Source organism: Panulirus ornatus, chromosome 12 (assembly GCF_036320965.1).
Source record: "Panulirus ornatus isolate Po-2019 chromosome 12, ASM3632096v1, whole genome shotgun sequence".
Classification (NCBI taxonomy): Eukaryota; Metazoa; Arthropoda; class Malacostraca; order Decapoda; family Palinuridae; genus Panulirus; species Panulirus ornatus.
In genome coordinates this window covers 69,795,332-69,814,883 of record NC_092235.1, presented here as the reverse complement: position 1 = coordinate 69,814,883, position 19,552 = coordinate 69,795,332, and the positions used below count along the sequence as shown (strand labels likewise).

Genomic DNA, 19,552 nt, shown 5'->3' with positions numbered 1-19,552 from the left:
TTTTGTACCTGCTTCTGTTTTCATTACCAGCAGGCTTACATATTTTACCCTTTCAGTCCTAAGCTTGGTCTATTTATTTATTCCCTCCAGCTTAAGGTTAAAAGAACAAGAAGTTCTTTGAATTGATTCAATATAATGTTAAAAGAAGGTGGTATCTGACTTTGGGGGAATGTATGAAAGGAGGAATTTGAGTGTAAATTTTAGGTTTAGCAGGGCAGAGGAATAGGTCAATTGCCGTGTGAATTTGAATTGAAAAATATTGGAGGAACTAAAGTGGTTTAGATAACTAGGAGTGGACATGGCAGCAAATAGAACCATGGAAGCAGAAGTGAGTTATAGGGAGGGTGAAGGAATGAAAGTTTTGGGAGTATTGAGGAATGTCTGGGAAGAGAGATCATTACTTAGGAGGGTGAAAATGGGTATGTTTGAAAGTGTAGTAGTCCTAGTGATGTTGTATGGATGTAAGGCATTAGCTATAGATAAGAATGGGTGAAGGAGGGTGGATGTGTTGGAAAAGAAATATTTGAGGGCAGTATGTGGTATGAGTGGGTTTGGTTGAGTAAGAAAAGGGAATGAGAAAGGTGTGGTATTGAGAAGGGTGGGGGGTTGAGAGAACTGAAGGGCTTGTGCTGAAATGGTTTGGAGATATGAAGGGAATGATTGAGGAGAGGTTGACAAAAAGGATATACTTGTGTCAGAAGTTAATGGGACAAGGATAAAGGGGAGACCAAACTGGGAATGGAAGGAAAAAGATTTTGAGTGATCAGGGCCTGATCATGCAGTGTGTGTGTGTGTGTGTATGGGATGGAGTGAATTGGATCACGTGATATGGCAACCTACCTCTTTCCATAGTGCAACAAGTTTTTATTTGTGGCTGTAGGAGGCATGGGTATCTCTCTAATGGCTGCCAGAAGTTCACTGCAATAAACATCCTCCTGCCATGGGGTTTGTAGAGTGAATGACAGCTATGAAATTATGTTTTAAGGTGAATTATTACTGCTGGGGATATTTGTTATCCATATATACTCCAGGCTACTCAAGGATATTTAAAATGGGACGGCAAACATCAGCACATATCTTGTATATTTGTAGGACTCTTTTCCGTAGTGTATGAGCTGAAAAGGTTACCTATTCTGGCATTTGCATGCACACACACAAGATGTTGATAATTAAGATACGTTCTTCATATCTTTAGGAATAAATCTGTTGGGGCATTGATCTTCTGTTGTGGATTATACACATTTTGATAATTTTCCCCCAGATGAAGCAGCGAGACAAGATGCGGGTGCCTGAAAATTCAGCCATTAAACGGAAAGCATCATCAGAACCTGAAGCAACATGTCCCAGTGGTAGACGAGGCAAACTTTCTGGTGGTAGAGATGGAGCTGCCAGCATACACAGCAATAACTTGATCTCAAGTAGAGTTAAGAACCATACTAGCTTTGCTATAGGTATCACAATGAATGATGTTGTACAGGTAGAAGGAAGAAATGGTAGAGTCAATCACGAAGTAAGTATCAAGATGAAAACTAACTTAACTGCACCTTTTAATGAAAAGTTACCTCAATCAACAATGACTGTCATGAAAAGTGATGAATTTACAAGAGATTTTTGTGAGTGGTATTATGTCATGGTGAATCGATTACAGCCACAGGGTGCCCACTTGCTAGGTGATACTTTCCGAGAAGAAATCTTTTATTCAAACAGCTTTACAGATGTTTACCTTATTGGTCAGACAAGTGTTGAGAGACATGCCCGCGGTGGGGAAAACACTTTTGTACTTTTAAGAGATACTTTTATTGAGTTTGGACTTCTCTTCAGTCCAAATTTGGAAAATGGAACCCAGGCTCACAAGTCAAGTCAAGGAATAGTAACAATTCTTTGTTGTGGAACTTTGCATCATGACAATTCGTTTGTAGGAATATTTGAACAAGAATTTGGCCTTGTGTACAGTCCAGTTGACCGAGCATGGAAGATAATGTACATCAAGATAAACTTAAAACAGTGCAGTGTCCAGTGTGCTCCCCCAAGTCTCCCCAAGTGTCAGGTGTTCAAGATAGAAGCATAAACAATTTAAGATAGTAATTTTACTCTTGAATTTTTATGCAAAAGTAATGGCTGTGATAGATTTCTCTCTTTTTTGCTATCATATCCTTTACAAAAAGTTATTCATATTTTTCTTAGAACTTAGAACTCAGACTGCTTGCTGTAAATAATGATTGAGGAATCTGAAACTTTCTGCATTGGTGGTGATAGTTTCCTGTTAGGTGGGGTGGTGCTGGGAATGGATAAAGGTCAGCAGATATGACTATGTACATGTGTATGTTTTTTTTTTATATTTTTTATTGTACTTAATTGCCGTCTCCCGCGTTTGTGAGGTAGCACAAGGAAACAGACGAAAGAATGACCCAACCCACCCACATACACATGTATATACATAAACACCCACACATGCACATATACATACCTACACATTTCAGTGTATACGTACATATACATACACAGATATATACATATATATACACACATGTACATATCCATACTTGCTGTCTTCATCCATTCCCGTCTGCATCCTGCCACACATGAAGCAGCACCCCCTCCCCCCGCGTGCATTCGAGGTAGTGCTAGGAAAAGACAACAAAGGCCACATTCGTTCACACTCAGTCTCTAGCTGTCATGTGTAATGCACTGAAACCACAGCTCCCTTTCCACATCCAGACCCCACAAAACTTTCCATGGTTTACCCCAGATGCTTCACATTTCTTGGTTCAATCCACTGACAGCATGTCGACCCCATATACCACATCGTTCCAATTCACTTCATTCCTTGTACGCCTTTCACCCTCCTGCATGTTCAGGCCCTGATCATTCAAAATCTTTTTCACTCCATCCTTCCACCTCCAATTTGGTCTCCCACTTTTCCTCGTTCCCTCTACCTCTGACACATATATCCTCTTTGTTAATCTTTTCTCACTCATTCTCTTCATTGGACCAACCCATTTCAATACACCCTCTTCTGCTCTCGCCTTCCACACATTCTTCAATGCTCCCAGAACCTTCGCCCCCTTCCCCACTCTGTGACTCACTTCTGCTTCCATTGTTCCATTTGCTGCTAAAGCCACTCCTAGATATCTAAAACACTTCTTTTCCTCCAGTTTTTCTCCATTTAAACTTACCTCCCAATTAATTTGTCCCTCAACCCCACTGAACCTAATGACCTTGCTCTTATTCATATTTACTCAGCTTTCTTCTTTCACCCACACACATGTACGTATTCATACTTGCTTTTCTTCATCCCTGGGGATAGGGGAGTTAGAATACTTCCCACATATTCTCCACATGTTGTAGAAGGCGACTAGGGGGTGTGGGGGCTGGAAACCCTCCCCTACTTTTATTTCAATTTCTAAAAGGAGAAACAGAATAATGATAGTTATTTTTTTGAGTTGTCCTTTTTTTTCATAGTTTTATGAAAATTCCACACCTGTATTCATCAATCATTGTGAAGTTCAATCATTGGAGGAGTGAAGGCTGTTGATATAGGTCTGTCACTGTTGAATGTGGAAGTTAGAAGTTCATGTGTGAGCTCATGATGTCCCCTATTTCTCTACCCCATTGATCCTCCCCCGTTTTTTTTACTTGATTGTTAACTTGATAAAAGATGAAATGCATGTATGAAGAGGAAAAAAAAGTTGTTAGAGATGCTGAAGCTAATATAAAAGTAGAATAGAAATATAAGTGAAAATGGTATATTGATGCAACTTTCAATATACTATACTGGTATGTTTTTGGTTACTGTGCATCATTTAGATTACTCAGAATTCAGGGTATATACCAAACATATTTTGATGGGATGTTAGTGAGAATTAGCAAACAGGCGAATCAATATCAATATCGTATATGACCTTGGTATACAGCAGAGGGGCTCACAGAATTTACTGAAACCATGATTTTTACATAGCTTAACAGAGTCTTTATCTGAAATGTCCTCACACATGCTCCCTTTTTTTAATCTCACCTTATTGTAAGGCTTTCTACTTCTGTCCCCTCACTGTACTTAGGTACAGCCTTTCAGTATCTCTACAACCATTTTTAGTGTATGCCCATACAACATCTCTCCAGCATAACTTATATTTTCAAATATCCTCTTAATAGTTTTGGACCTCCTCATGAATTCATCATTCCAAAGTCTTCTCATTTATTGAACATCACTTCCTAGAAAACCCATTTCATTTGCTCCACCAGTTTTTTGAACTCTTGTCAGATTTTCTTTTGTATACAATAACAATAATAATCAGTTCCCTCTATAAATTCTAATCTATTCCTTTTCTTAATAGCCGTCTATAAGAACTTAGTCACATTATGTAATTTTTTATATTTGTTCAGGTTTCCATATTAGACAGAACCAGGAACAGGTGAAGAATAACCTCATTTGCTTACATCTTTCTAGCTGCCATAAACATTGGGCATAGCCTAGAAATTATCAGAAAATACACAGAGCCATGTTATTACCTTTGTGTTGGCCTATTCAAATACTAAGTGAGCACTCAGAAGGGGTGTGAATGATGCATTTGGTAGATCTTGATAAGAGAGGAGGATTTTTTTCTTTATGTTGGAAGCTCCAGTCATAGACAAAAGTCCACATCAAGGCCAAGCCTTAATTCAAATTTGGAGAGGTTAATAGAAGGGAAAAAGGAGAGACAAGGGAAAGCATTTATGAATTTTGGAGGAAGTGAAAAGCTTGCATTTTAAAAAGTCAGTTCATAGTTATTGGGAAAGATATTAAAGGATAGAGAGTTCTAAATCTTCAAGGTTTAGGGAAAGAGACATTTATCAGAAGAGCCCACCCTAGAGTTGACAACAGCCACACAGTAATCATGTGACGCAGCAGCTTGCTAAGGTTTGCATGATGCAATAGTGCAACTAGTGGTGGGGGCACACAAGCAGCCAGCTCTTGGGAGCAAAAACCAAAGTAATACCTACAGAAGAGGAAAAGTGAAGCAACATTGTGGCATGAGGCATTAAACTTAACCAGATTGCATCTACCCCTAAGGTATCCTGTCCAAGTCTTAGTTTATTGAAGAAGTTGTGTTAAAACAAGGAGCAGAATTGAAGGATGTGGAGGATTGTAGTGTTGAATCATAAGTGTATTTGGTTATTTGAAGAAAGGAAATTGTTGATTAAAAAAGAAGAAAAAGTGCAGAGAGGACAGAACCTTACAAAGGAATCCAAACAGCAACAGACCACTGGGTCCTTTCAAGATTGTTTGTGATGGTGGAAGATATCATAAACTCACATTAGTGTGGTAAAAGTTAGAAGGCATACAGATAATTCAAAGAGAACATCTTACAAATTGTCATTTTGACTATGGTGCAAATAATGAAAATCATGGAATTGAAGCGAAGCATTTATCCAATGTATTCTTAAATGTATATGTATAGTACTGCTATCAACCACTCTGCTTAGCAAATCATTACATATGTTAACAGTCCAGTTAAAGAAAAGGTACTTTGCCTCATTTGAAGTAAATCATTTACCAACAAGTTTGTATCCATTACTTTAAGTAAAATCAGATAAATCAAGTCTTAGGTAACTTCATAGAGCAAGATTATCTAAACTTTTGATAATTTTGAATATTTGTATAAGATCACCTCTTAACCTTCTCTCTTCTAATTTGAATAGGTTCAAGTTGTTTAATCTCATCTCATAGGATTTGTTTCTCAGTCTGGGAATTGTTTTGGCAGCTCAGTGCTGTACTCTTTCCATTCTGTGTATTGTTTTTTTTAAGGCAAGTTGACTAAAACTGAACACAATATTTAAGATGTGGATGAACCAAAGAATTGTAAAGAGTTAGGATGGTTTCCCTAGACTTAGTTTCAAAGGCTCTACCTTTGAAACAAAGAATTTTCACTCTTTTCACTGCTTCTATGCACTACTTACTTGGTTTTTGGCCACAAGAGATCATTACCTCCAAGTATTTTTCTTCATTTACCTTTTGCAGTTCAACAGATTTCATACTGTAGCTTTCCTTTTCATTTTATTACCAGTATGTAAACCTTTGCACCTATAAACATTAAAGTTCATTTGCCACTTGTTAGGCCAGTTCATTAGTTTGTCTCTGTCAGTTTGAAGCTGTAGACATTCCATTTCATTTGTAGATTTATTTCCTAACTTGATATCATCAGCGAATTTTGATATCTTGCAATGCAGCCCATTATCAATGTCATTTATATATGAGAAAGAGAGCATGCTCCAAAACTGATCCTTGTGGCACTCCACTTGTTAGGTCTAACCATTCTGAGGCTTGACCATTAGTCACTCGTCTTTGTACATGGCCAATTTCCTATTCACTAAAGTACAACCTCATCAATGCCATGTGAATTAATTTATGCAAGTAATTTTTGATGCAGATCTTTTTTGAAAACTTTTGATAGTCTAGATAGATAAAATCAACTACCTTACTTTCATCATGCATGTTGATTATATCATAAAAGATTTCGAGCAGATTTTTCAGACAAGCAATTTTGTTGAAACCCATGCTGAGAATTGTTTAAGTGGTAGTCCTCAAAATGGTTTACAAATTCTATCTCCCCAAAATCTTTCAGGAATGATGACAAAACATTAGTGAGATAGGAAAGAATATCACCAGTGGATTTCACCTAACAGAAGCCATACTTGCTGTCAGATAGAAGACTGTGAGATTCAAGATTTATGAGGATATGGAGCTGAGGAAGGATTCTAGGACTGGAAATGGTAGATTTAAAAGCAACAGGATGACAGTTTGAGGGGTTAGAATGGCTACCCTTCTTAGGTATGGGATGTGGCAATACATGCTTCCAAGAAGAATAAAAGGTTCTGGTTTTTAAACAGAAACAGAAGAGATGAGCAAGCACAGTAGCAATCCCAGAGGCGCACTCTTTCATTACACAGGAATAGATGTCATCTGGACCACAAGCCTTGCTTGTGTCTAGAGAGAGAAGCACTTTTCAAACAGTTCGTAATGAGATTACAGGGAGGGGCATGGGATTAGTAAGAGGGGCACCAGGGTGTTAAGAAATATTAGAGTCATCCAAGGTAGAGTTAGAGAAGAAACAAGAACCAAAGAGAGTTGCTCTCTCTACCAGAGAGACAGTTATAGTACCATCTGAACAGAAAAGTGAAGGAAAGGTGGAGTGACAGTTTTTAGTGATGCTTTGAGCTAAAGATCTGAAATACCTATCAGTAAATGAAGAGGAGAGGATTTTGCACTTTATCTGAATAAAGGAATGCTTTGCCTCATAGATAATGCACTTGCAATGATTACGGGCAGTGAAACTGCTGAATGGGAGTCAGAGGAAGGAGAGTTTTTCCAAGCTCAGTATACCTGATCCCTTGTCTGAGTGGCCAGAGAACTGGAATGGTTGATCCAAGGATTGGAAGAAGAGGTCATCTTGAAGGAATTTGGGTTAAATGCTTCCAGTCCTGTGACAATAACCTCTGCTATGCATTTAGCAGAGACAAGCATTACTATTTAAGAGACAGCAATTTACCCAAGGAATGTCACAGAAGAATTTTCTTGAATGATTTTGGTCAGCTTTGTTGAGGTGCCAATATTTACATTTAGAAGGGGCTGCTGGAGGGGGAGGAGGTGCCATTAGAATAGATAAATTTATGAGTAGGACCAGATGAACTATTTAGGGGCAAGATTGTTTAAGTACAACATGAGGGATTAGAGGTGAAAGACAGATCCAGAATATTAGGAGGGTGGTCAAGGCAATCAGGAATATGGGTGAGATGGGTGATAATTTGCTGTAGATCATTGAAAATGGAGAATGTATTGGAGGAATTCAACTCTTCCCTATGTTGAACATTAAAATCCCCTAGGTAGAGGATCTCAGCTTGCAGGGGTTTATATAGTCAAAGAAAGATTTAGAATATGTAGAGTTAGGAGAGCAGTAGGCAAAACAAAGAAAAAGCATGATATTTGGGAGACACTTTGAGTTAGATAACATCATAATTTGGGGACTTGAGATCCTCGAGGCATGCAACTGGTACACATGTTGGTGTTGGAATGAACACAGACACCACCTTTGAACTGGAATCACGAGTGAAGATTACAGTTCATTATGAGAAAGGGGCTAGTGAGAACATCATTAGACAGTTGGGTGTAGAGGCACTGGACTTTTTCTTCTCTTGTACTTTTATTTGGTATCTATCTATAATTACTATGGGACTAGTTTCTTTGAAAGAGTCCTGATGTTTCCAAGTACCTTTCTAGAGGCTTCTGCAGCCCAAGGTTATTCATTTGCCATAATAAGGGAATGCAGAATCATTTGGGGTGAGAAGTTTTTTAACGAGTCTGTATTCCCAATAATCCAACCTTCCCAAAGGTGACTTTTACCATGCAGTGTAACCTTGTGTAATTAGAGTCCAGTAAAACCTCTTTTTGATGCACAGTGATAAACAACATTAGATATATATTTAGAAACATTGCACGTTTTGTACTGGAATACAGTGTGAGGGAGATTAGCTCCCAGGTGTGTGATGGATATTGAAAGATTTGTTTTTACTAAAACTAATCTTATTTCATACACAGGTACAGCAATATTGGTGAATAGTTAATATGTTATGCCATTCACTACATGTGAGTGTGAGATAAAGTAGCTAGCATTTATTGGGAAGATGATGGTGTATTTTCTTTGGAAATATTGTAGCTCTTCATGTATCATGTGCTACCAAAGTCCTCCATTACCCCTGGATTACATAGAGAAAATAAGGTGAAGTTGTTAGATTATTTCTTCATAAGCATGAGCCCAGTGACTCCACTTATCTTGTAATTCCATTAGAATGATTCAAGTCACCTGTAATTTCATATTGCTCATTTTCTGACTGATACATAAGTGTTTTTCACGATAACTTGTCATTCATATACTTATAATGGTTGTTCTAAGGGTACTGAAAGCAGAATTTTTCCCATACCTTATTAGTAGTGGAAGAGACCTCCATAGCCTACTCATGTTGTAAGCCATCTGGATATTTTACAGAGGTGGGGAAAGTTAAAAACAGCCATTGTTGTTGGCTGGTGTTTAAGGGTTAAATTGTAGAGGCATCACTGGGGTCATATCATTTACCAACTACAGTGATTATCACTGTAACATTTTTTGTTCCTGAGTAGTAAGTGTTATTTCCTAATTGCTTAAGATAAAAAACTTTGTTTTTGTAATTTTGAAATTTACTTATTTCCAATTGGGCAATGGGCAAATTTGCACATTTTGATTCACAGAAAGTCAGAAAAACAACATATGAATAAGAATTAACATGTATTTTACACTAATGTTAAGCAAAAGTGATCACGAGATTTAGAAGTTGAGTAGTTTTTCGAGATTACAATTGTACTGTAAATGATGTTCACGAATCAGACCCCAAATATAATCTCTTATGTTTTCATCATATGTTCCTTGGTAGTGGCATTCAAAGTCCAGTATATCCTGGTGAAAGCACTCGCCTTGTTCCTCCAAATATGCTTCCCTGTTCTCTTTGAATTTATCAAGATGAGCATCGAGAATATGGACTTTGAGGGACATCCTGCTGCCCATTTTGCCATACTTCTTCAGCATAGTCTCAACCAGCTCCACATAGTTTTCAGCCTGTGATTGCCCTGGAGGCCCCAAACCACAGTGACAAAGCTGTACCAAGCTGCTTTTTCCTCCTAGTAATCTTCTTGGGGAATTCCTTGCACTCCAGGATCTTCTTCATCTGTGGTCCGACGAAGACACCGGCTTTGACCTTTGCCTCAGACAGCTTAGGGAAGAAGTCTTAAAGGTACTAGAAGGCTGCAGACTCCTTATCTAGAGCTGTGACAAATTGTTTCATAAGGCCTAATTCTATGTGCAGTGGTGGTATCAACACCTTCCAGGGTCCTCCAGTGGCTTCCACTTGATGTTGTCCATCCCCACAGAGAATTTAGTCTGCTGTGGCTAGTCCCACCTGTGGCAGTGTGCCACAGTGTCCCTGCTGTCCCAAAGGCAAAGATAGAAGGAAACTTGGTAAAACCACATGGAGACTCATCAAGAATGCAACCATTCTGAAGTCTCCAATGACCTCCCAGCTGTACCCTTCCTACTTCAAGGCATCTAGCTAGGTTTTGACACTTGTATTCTTTTTTGAGGTGCAATGAGTCAGCCAGGGGAAGAGACGGGAACTTGTTCCCGTTTTGGAGCAACACAGCTTTGAGGCTCCTGGATGAACTGTCAATAAAGAGGTGCCACTCATTCGAGATACAGGTGATTCCGATTGCCTCAAACAGACTGGTTACATTGTGACAGAAGCAGAGTCCATCTTGATGGGTGAAGCTGGGAAAAGCTAGGGGATGCTTCCCCTGATCTGCGATTTGCACACTTTCATCAACAAGTTCCACTACTTGAGCCAGATGTCAAAAGCTCAGCATTGGACTTTGTGAGATCAAGATCTCTGATAAAGTCATTGAAGTCTTTTTGATTTGGGTAGTATGGGTTTCTATCCTCAGTTGCAACTCTGAAATTGAAATCTGAATCTACAATGTCTTCCTCCCCCTCTGACTACTATATATATTTCTGGAAATTTATAGAAAGTTCTATATCATCAACTCTTCACTGAATCTATCTTGAATGTTCTGAAAAATAAGTAAATTTCAAAATATCACTGTCGTTGTCACAAAAGCAAAGTTTCAAAGGAATAATAGCCATTTTATATACTTTTTAGACATAATTAGAATATAACACATTGCCCAGTAACAAAAAAGTAAAAATTTGTTATAGTGTTATTTTTTTTTTTTTTATTATACTTTGTCGCTGTCTCCCGCGTTTGCGAGGTAGCGCAAGGAAACAGACGAAAGAAATGGCCCAACCCCCCCCCCCATACATATGTATATACATACGTCCACACACGCACATATACATACCTACACAGCTTTCCATGGTTTACCCCAGACGCTTCACATGCCTTGATTCAATCCACTGACAGCACGTCAACCCCGGTATACCACATCGCTCCAATTCACTCTATTCCTTGCCCTCCTTTCACCCTCCTGCATGTTCAGGCCCCGATCACACAAAATCTTTTTCACTCCATCTTTCCACCTCCAATTTGGTCTCCCTCTTCTCCTCGTTCCCTCCACCTCTGACACATATATCCTCTTGGTCAATCTTTCCTCACTCATTCTCTCCATGTGCCCAAACCACTTCAAAACACCCTCTTCTGCTCTCTCAACCACGCTCTTTTTATTTCCACACATCTCTCTTACCCTTACGTTACTCACTCGATCAAACCACCTCACACCACACATTGTCCTCAAACATCTCATTTCCAGCACATCCATCCTCCTGCGCACAACTCTATCCATAGCCCACGCCTCGCAACCATACAACATTGTTGGAACCACTATTCCTTCAAACAGTGTTATCTTCATGTATTCAGAGGTCTTGCACTGCATTTAGTAACAAATACTCTGCATTGTACTTTCTTAAGCAGTCCTTCTCATATAACAATCAGAAACTATATGTAGACAAGTAAATGATACATATGCATTCTTCTTTCCCAAGATTTCCTCATCCAAGAGTCCAGGAAAGATCACACTCACACCTTAGAGCCAGAGCCATTCCAAGAATATGTTAAAATCATTCTTTGCATCAACATGCATATGGTACACTTTTCCTTCTGTGGTATTAATTAAGCTTATGCTTCTGTAGATACTGCATTCTTTCCCCTATGTTAGCCTCTATATTGTAGCCAGGTCATTGCATCCGTCATTGTCGTTTAGCACATTACCTTCCTTCTGTGTTGTTGTCTTACTTTTCCTTTAGCATTTTACATTATTGATCCTCTGAAGAAGCTTAGTACAATTCCATCCCTTTTGGCTTACCTAACTTCATTAGATTTGACTTTCATTGAAGGTAATTTATATCTGCTACCTTGCCTCTTTCCACTCATCCCATTGATATACTTTGCCTTTTTCTTTGATTATTGAAAAATGCTTTCCTCCAGAGGGATGCATCTGGGTAATAATTCAGTATTGTATGGAAGGCCATAAGCTGTCCATTAAATTTGTTGTCTTAGCATAAAAGCTTAATTTGCCTTCATTTGTGGATTGCATGCACAGACTCCAACAGTAAGAAATCTAATGTTTGTCTCTTCATATTTACAGCTGTCTTGTGATTAGCAAGTTTAATTTCTTTTAAGATTTCTACAGTGGGAGATGCTTAAATGAAACATACAGCTGCTATTCATTCATCATGTGAAGGGCTAGTGGTCTTTGCTATCATTGTCACTTTTACATTGTTTGTTTTCTGGAAGAGAGATCAGTTTGACTATAGTATGAGGGTAATGACCAAATATACATTTCATATATATTTTTTGTAACTGTGTGCTGTTTCCCACCTCGACAAGGTGGAATCAGGAACTGTATGTATATATATATATATATATATATATATATATATATAGGGAGCGGGGGGTTGAAAATCCTCCCCTCTTGCTTTTTTATTTTAATTTTCCAAAAGAAGGAACAGAGAAGGGGGCCAGGTGAGGATATTCCCTCAAAGCTCCAGTCCTCTGTTCTTGACGCTACCTTCGCTAATGCGGGAAATGGTGAATAGTGTGAAAGAAAAAGAAAGAATATATATATATATATATATATAGAGAGAGAGAGAGAGAGAGAGAGAGAGAGAGAGAGAGAGAGAGCTACTGTACACTTCTAAAAATAATAATGTTGCTGTGTAACTATTTCTTAAATATTATTGGTTGGGGGTTTCATGTCACACTCCTTCAGACAATAAATATTTTATATTTGGTATTTTTGTGTATATGCCCATATTTGTAAAAGTACCAAGTTTATTTGCTACACTAGTTAAGCTTTTAACTATGTGTGTATGCTTGTATGAGTGTATGATAGTGTGTATACGATTATATACATATTTTTGTATAAGGAGGAAGCTTTATGCTTGCGAGACTTTCTTATCCTTTTAAAGTACCCTCAAGCAGGTTTATGAGGTTCCTAATGTAAGCAGTATTTACTAACAATACATTTCTTAATCAAGCTATCAACTTTGTTGAAGAAATATATTATCATGTCCTTCCTTATCCCTTTTTTCTCCCCAGCTTCTTACTATTGCCTTTCATTGTGATGTTTCTCTTTATTTTGAAAAACTAGTTCATTATAATGGTGACATTATATTCATTATTAAGGAATTTAAAGTTGATTGTATCCCTTTAATTTCTTTTCCTTTGATGAGCACATGATGAGTGTTAGGACACAATACGACAACCACCAAAGCAAGATGTGTTTTGTGTGTGTTAGAACTGGAATTTGGATCATTTTGCCTTCTAATCTTCAGTTGTGACAGAAGATACCATGAATGCTGGGAGGAGCATTTCGAATCCTTAGAGGAGCTGATGCGTAGACTATGCTAGGCAGCTCTTACAACTTCACCGAGTAAGTATACTTCTGGCTGTGAGAGTGGAATTTTTTGGACATAAGGTTATTCAGGATCAGATGCAACCACTCCATAAGTGTAATGATATTGAAAAGGCTCCAGCACCTAGCACAGAGAAGTAGCTATGAGCCTTCTTTGGATTTGCAAAATATTACAGAAGGGCCAATGGAAAATGGGCAATTTGGGAAGCACTTGTGAACTTGGTTGAGAAATCAAAGAAAGGAAATTTATCGAAAGGATCCACGAGTTGTCGTGCAAGAAAGACTTTTAAGACAAGAATCTTAAGTGATGTGACAGGAGGGAAACTGACTGTTCATGACAGATCTAAAGAGGTTGGTTTTGAATGAGAGAATTTGTGAAACTAGGATGTGTCCTAGAAAAGTACCCTAATTATTGTAATGAACTTGATATCTATAAACTCAGTCTGGAGTAGTGTGTGTGTACTCATAACAGTGCAAAATATATGTATATATTCTTAGTGTTTTAGAAATGTAGTAATTTGTTCTTGTATACTCTATTCTACTGTATATGCCAATTCATTATCAGTTTTCTAATAACTAGTGTTTGTTAAAATATAGTTGTTTGGAACTAATGTTGTTATTAGTCTGTATATGTTTGTCTCTGGGAACCTATGTGCTGGAGTTGCTCTCTACCAGAGGCCTGTCAAGGATGAGGTACTAAAGGCTGTGAAGTGGCAGTGAAGCCCACCAAGCGATTGATGAGGGATGAACAATTGAAGGCGATGGCTTGAAATGTTAACTGATCAATTGGTGAGAGTAAAAGGATGGAGCTTGTGGAAAATTTTACGTTATAGTTTGGAAGGATGGAGTGAAAAATATTTTGAGTGATTGGGGCCTGAACATGCAGGAAGGTGAGAGGCATGCAAGGAATAGAGTCAGCTGGAACGATGTGGTATACTGAGGTCGACGTGCTGTCAGTGGACTGTACCAGGGTATGTGAAATGTTTGGGGGTAAACCATGGAAAGGTCTGTGGGGCCTGGATGTGGATAGGGAGCAGTGGTTTCGGTGCATTACACATGACAGCTAAAGACTGAATGTGAGCAAATGTGGCCCATTTTTTTGTGTTTTCCTGGCACTACCTCGCTGATGCAGTGGGTGGCGATGCTGTTTCCTTTGAGGCGAAGTGGCGCTAAGAATTGATGAAGGCAACAAGTATGAATATGTACATATGTATATGTCTGTGTATGTGCATGTATGTATACATGTGTGTTTCCCGCATCAGCAAGGTTGTACAGGAAACAGGCAAAGAACGGCCCATCTACTCATATACACATATATGTACATAAACGCACATATACACATCAACATATATATATATATATACATAAATCCCCATATAAATACATATACATATCAACATATGTGGGAGTATGTGATAGAGTGTAAGAAGGTAAACTTTATATTGATATGGGTGAAACTGAAAAAGGATGGAGAGAGATTGGTGATTATTGATGCCTATGGACCTGGTCATGAGAAGAAAGATCATGAGAGGCAAGTGTTTTGGGAGCAGCTGAGTGAGTGTGTTAGCAGCTTTGATGCAGGAAACTGGGTTGTAGTGAGTATAATGTAGCAGTTGAGGGTAGAATTGGTGTACATGGGGTGTTCAATGTTGTAAATGGAAATGGTGAAGAGCTTGTAGATTTGTGTTGAAAAAAGACTGGTGATTGGGAATACCTGGTTTAAAAAGAGATATATACATAAGTATATTTTAGGGAGAATAAAAAGATGTTCTGGAAGGAGGTAAATAGGGTGCGTAAGACAAGGGAGCAAATGGGAACTTCAGTGAAGGGCGTAAATGGGGAGGTGATAATAAGTAGCGGTGATGTGAGAAGGAGATGGAATGAGTATTTTGAAGGTTTGTTGAATGTGTCTGATGACAGAGTGGCAGATATAGGGTGTTTTGGTCGAGGTGGTGTGCAAAGTGAGAGGGTTAGGGAAAATGATTTGGTAAACAGAGAAGAGGTAGTAAAAGCTTTGCGGAAGATGAAAGCCGGCAAGGCAGCAGGTTTGGATGGTATTGCAGTGGAATTTATTAAGAAAGGGGGTGACTGTATTGTTGACTGGTTGGTAAGGTTATTTAATGTATGTATGACTCATGGTGAGGTGCCTGAGGATTGGCGGAATGCGTGCATAGTGCCATTGTACAAAGGCAAAGGGGATAAGAGTGAGTGCTCAAATTACAGAGGTATAAGTTTGTTGAGTATTCCTGGTAAATTATATGGGAGGGTATTGATTGAGAGGGTGAAGGCATGTACAGAGCATCAGATTGGGGAAGAGCAGTGCGGTTTCAGAAGTGGTAGAGGATGTGTGGATCAGGTGTTTGCTTTGAAGAATGTATGTGAGAAATACTTAGAAAAGCAAATGGATTTGTATGTAGCATTTATGGATCTGGAGAAGGCATATGATAGAGTTGATAGAGATGCTCTGTGGAAGGTATTAAGAATATATGGTGTGGGAGGCAAGTTGTTAGAAGCAGTGAAAAGTTTTTATCGAGGATGTAAGGCATGTGTACGTGTAGGAAGAGAGGAAAGTGATTGGTTCTCAGTGAATGTAGGTTTGCGGCAGGGGTGTGTGATGTCTCCATGGTTGTTTAATTTGTTTATGGATGGGGTTGTAAGGGAGGTAAATGCAAGAGTTTTGGAAAGAGGGGCAAGTATGAAGTCTGTTGGGGATGAGAGAGCTTGGGAAGTGAGTCAGTTGTTGTTCGCTGATGATACAGCGCTGGTGGCTGATTCATGTGAGAAACTGCAGAAGCTGGTGACTGAGTTTGGTAAAGTGTGTGGAAGAAGAAAGTTGAGAGTAAATGTGAATAAGAGCAAGGTTATTAGGTACAGTAGGGGTGAGGGTCAAGTCAATTGGGAGGTGAGTTTGAATGGAGAAAAACTGGAGGAAGTGAAGTGTTTTAGATATCTGGGAGTGGATCTGTCAGCGGATGGAACCATGGAAGCGGAAGTGGATCATAGGGTGGGGGAGGGGGCGAAAATTTTGGGAGCCTTGAAAAATGTGTGGAAGTCGAGAACATTATCTCGGAAAGCAAAAATGGGTATGTTTGAGGGAATAGTGGTTCCAACAATGTTGTATGGTTGCGAGGCGTGGGCTATGGATAGAGATGTGCGCAGGAGGATGGATGTGCTGGAAATGAGATGTTTGAGGACAATGTGTGGTGTGAGGTGGTTTGATCGAGTAAGTAACGTAAGGGTAAGAGAGATGTGTGGAAATAAAAAGAGCGTGGTTGAGAGAGCAGAAGAGGGTGTTTTGAAATGGTTTGGGCACATGGAGAGAATGAGTGAGGAGAGATTGACCAAGAGGATATATGTGTCGGAGGTGGAGGGAACGAGGAGAAGAGGGAGACCAAATTGGAGGTGGAAAGATGGAGTGAAAAAGATTTTGTGTGATCGGGGCCTGAACATGCAGGAGGGTGAAAGGAGGGCAAGAAATAGAGTGAATTGGAGTCATGTGGTATACAGGGGTTGACGTGCTGTCAGTGGATTGAAGCAAGGCATGTGAAGCGTCTGGGGTAAACCATGGAAAGCTGTGTAGGTATGTATATTTGCGTGTGTGGACGTGTGTATGTACATGTGTATGGGGGGGGGGGGGGTTGGGCCATTTCTTTCGTCTGTTTCCTTGCGCTACCTCGCAAACGCGGGAGACAGCGACAAAGTATAAAAAAAAAAAAAAAAAAAAAAAAAAAACATAAGTATACATATGTAAGAAGGAGAGATTGCCAGAGAGTGTTATTGGATTACGTCTTAATTGATAGGTGTGAGAAAGAGAGACTTTTGAACGTTAATGTGCTAAGAGGGGCAACTGGAGGAATGTCTGATCATTATCTTGTGGAGTCAAAGATAAAGATTTGTAGAGGTTTTCAGAAAAGAAGAGAGAATGTTGGGATGAAGAGAGTGGTGAGAGTAAGTGAGCTTGGAAAGGAGACTTGAGTGAGGAAGTACCAGGAGAGATTGAGTGCAGATTGGAAAAAGGTGAGAGCAAATGACATAAGTGAAGTGGGGGAGGAATGGGATGTATTTAAGGAAGCAGTGATGGCTTCTGCAAAAGATGCCTGTGGCATGAGAAAGGTGGGAGGTGGGTAAATAAAGTGAAGACGAGAATAAATCAGAACACCGGTGAAGGGGGCTAATGGGGAGGTAATAACAGGTAGTGGTGAACTGAGAAGGAGATGGAGTGAGTATTTTGAGGTATAAGTTTGTTGAGTATTCCTTGGAAATTAAATGGGAGGGTATTGATTGAGAGGGTAAAGGCATGTACAGAGCATCAAATTGGGGAAGAGCAGTGTGGTTTCAGAAGTGGTAGAGGATGTATGGATCAGGTGTTTGCTTTGAAGAATTTACTTGAGAAATACTCAGAAAAACAGATGGATTTGTATGTAGCCTTTACGGATCTGGAGAAGGCATATGATAGAGATGCTTTGTGAAAGGTATTGAGTATATGGTGTGGGAGGTAAGTTGCTAGAAACAGTGAAAAGGTTTTATCAGGGATGTAAGGCATGTGTATGAGTAGAAAGAGAGGAAAGTGATTGGTTCCCAGTGAATATCGGGTTGTGGCAGGGGTGCATGATGTCTCCATGGTTGTTCAGATTGTTTATGGATAGGGTTGTTAGGGAGATGAATGCAAGAGTTTTGGAGAGAGGGGCAAGTATGCAGTTTGTTGTGGATGAGAGGGCTTGGGAAGTGAGTCAGTTGTTCACTGATGATACAGTGCTGGTGGCTGATTTGTGTGAGAAACTGAAGAAGTTGGTGACTGAGTTTGGTAAAGTGTGTTAAAGAAGAAAGTTGAGAGTGTGAAAATGAGCAAGGTTATTAGGTTCAGTAGGATTGAGGGACAAGTTAATTGGGAGGTAAGTTTGAATGGAGAAAAACTGGAGGAAGTGAAGTGTTTTAGATATCTGGGAGTGGATTTAGCAGTGGATGGAACCATGGAAGTGGAAGTGAGTCACAGGGTGGGGGAGGGGGTGAGGTTTTGGAGTGTTGAAGAATGTGTGGAAGGTGAGAACATTATCTCCAAGAGCAAAAATGGGTATGTTTGAAATAGTGGTTCCAACATCATTATATGGGTGTGAGGCATGGCCTATAAATAGGGTTGTGCGGAGGAGGGAGGATGTGTAGGGAATGAGATGTTTGAGGACAATATGTGGTGTGAGGTTGGTGATTTGATCGAGTAAGTAATGAAAGGGTAAGAGAGACGTGTGGTAATAAAAAGAGTGTAGTTGAGAGAGCAGAAGAGGGTGTATTGAAATGGTTTGGTCACATGGAGAGAATGAGTGAGGAAAGAGTGACAGAGAGGATGTAATGTGTTATGTGTCAGAGGTGGAGGGAACAAGGACAAGTGGGAGACCAAATTGGAGGTGGAAAGATGGAGTGAAAAAGATTTTGAGCGATTGGGGCCTGAACATACAGGAGGGTGAAAGGCGTGCAAGGAATAGCGTGAATTGGAATGATGTGGTATACCAGGGTCGTTGTGCTGTCAGTGGATTGAACCAGGGTGTGTGAAGCATCTGGGGTAAACCATGGAAAGTTTTGTTGGGCCAGGATGTGGAAAGGGAGCTGTGCATTTGGTGCATTACACATGATAGCTAGAGAGTGAGTGAGAACGAATGTGGCCTTTGTTGTTTTTTCCTAGCGCTACCTTGTGTGCATGCAGGGGGAGGGGGGGTGTCATTTCATATGTGGCGGGGTTGCGGGGGGATGGATGAAGGCAGCATATATGAATATGTACATGTGTATATATGTATATGTCTGTGTATGTCTGCCTTTATTCATTCCCATCGCCACCCCACCACACATGAAATACCCCCCCCCCCCACACACACACACACACACACACACACACACACACAGACCTTTCCATGGTTTACCCCAGCCGCTTCACATGTCCTGGTTCAATCCATCGACAGCACATCAACCCCAGTATACCACATCATTCCAATTCACTCTATTCCTTGCATGCCTTTCACCCTCGTGCATGTTCAGGCCCCGATCACTCAAAATCTTTTTCACTCCATCTTTCCACCTCTAATTTGGTCTCCCACTTCTCCTCGTTCCCTCCACCTCTGACACATATATCCTCTTGGT

At 39.7% G+C, this 19,552-nt stretch overlaps 1 protein-coding gene across 2 annotated transcripts in view; it reads left to right on the top strand.

The window, feature by feature from the left end:
• Positions 1–12,693, top strand: part of LOC139752218 (uncharacterized protein C3orf38 homolog) — a 30,900-nt gene extending 18,207 nt beyond the window's left edge. For both annotated transcript variants that reach the window (XM_071668229.1, XM_071668227.1), the window contains exon 4: positions 1,262–12,693. In XM_071668229.1, coding sequence (XP_071524330.1) covers positions 1,262–2,068 — 807 coding nt within the window. In that variant the 3' untranslated portion in view covers positions 2,069–12,693. The remainder of the gene's footprint in view (positions 1–1,261) is intronic.
• The last annotated feature ends 6,859 nt before the right edge of the window (positions 12,694–19,552 follow it).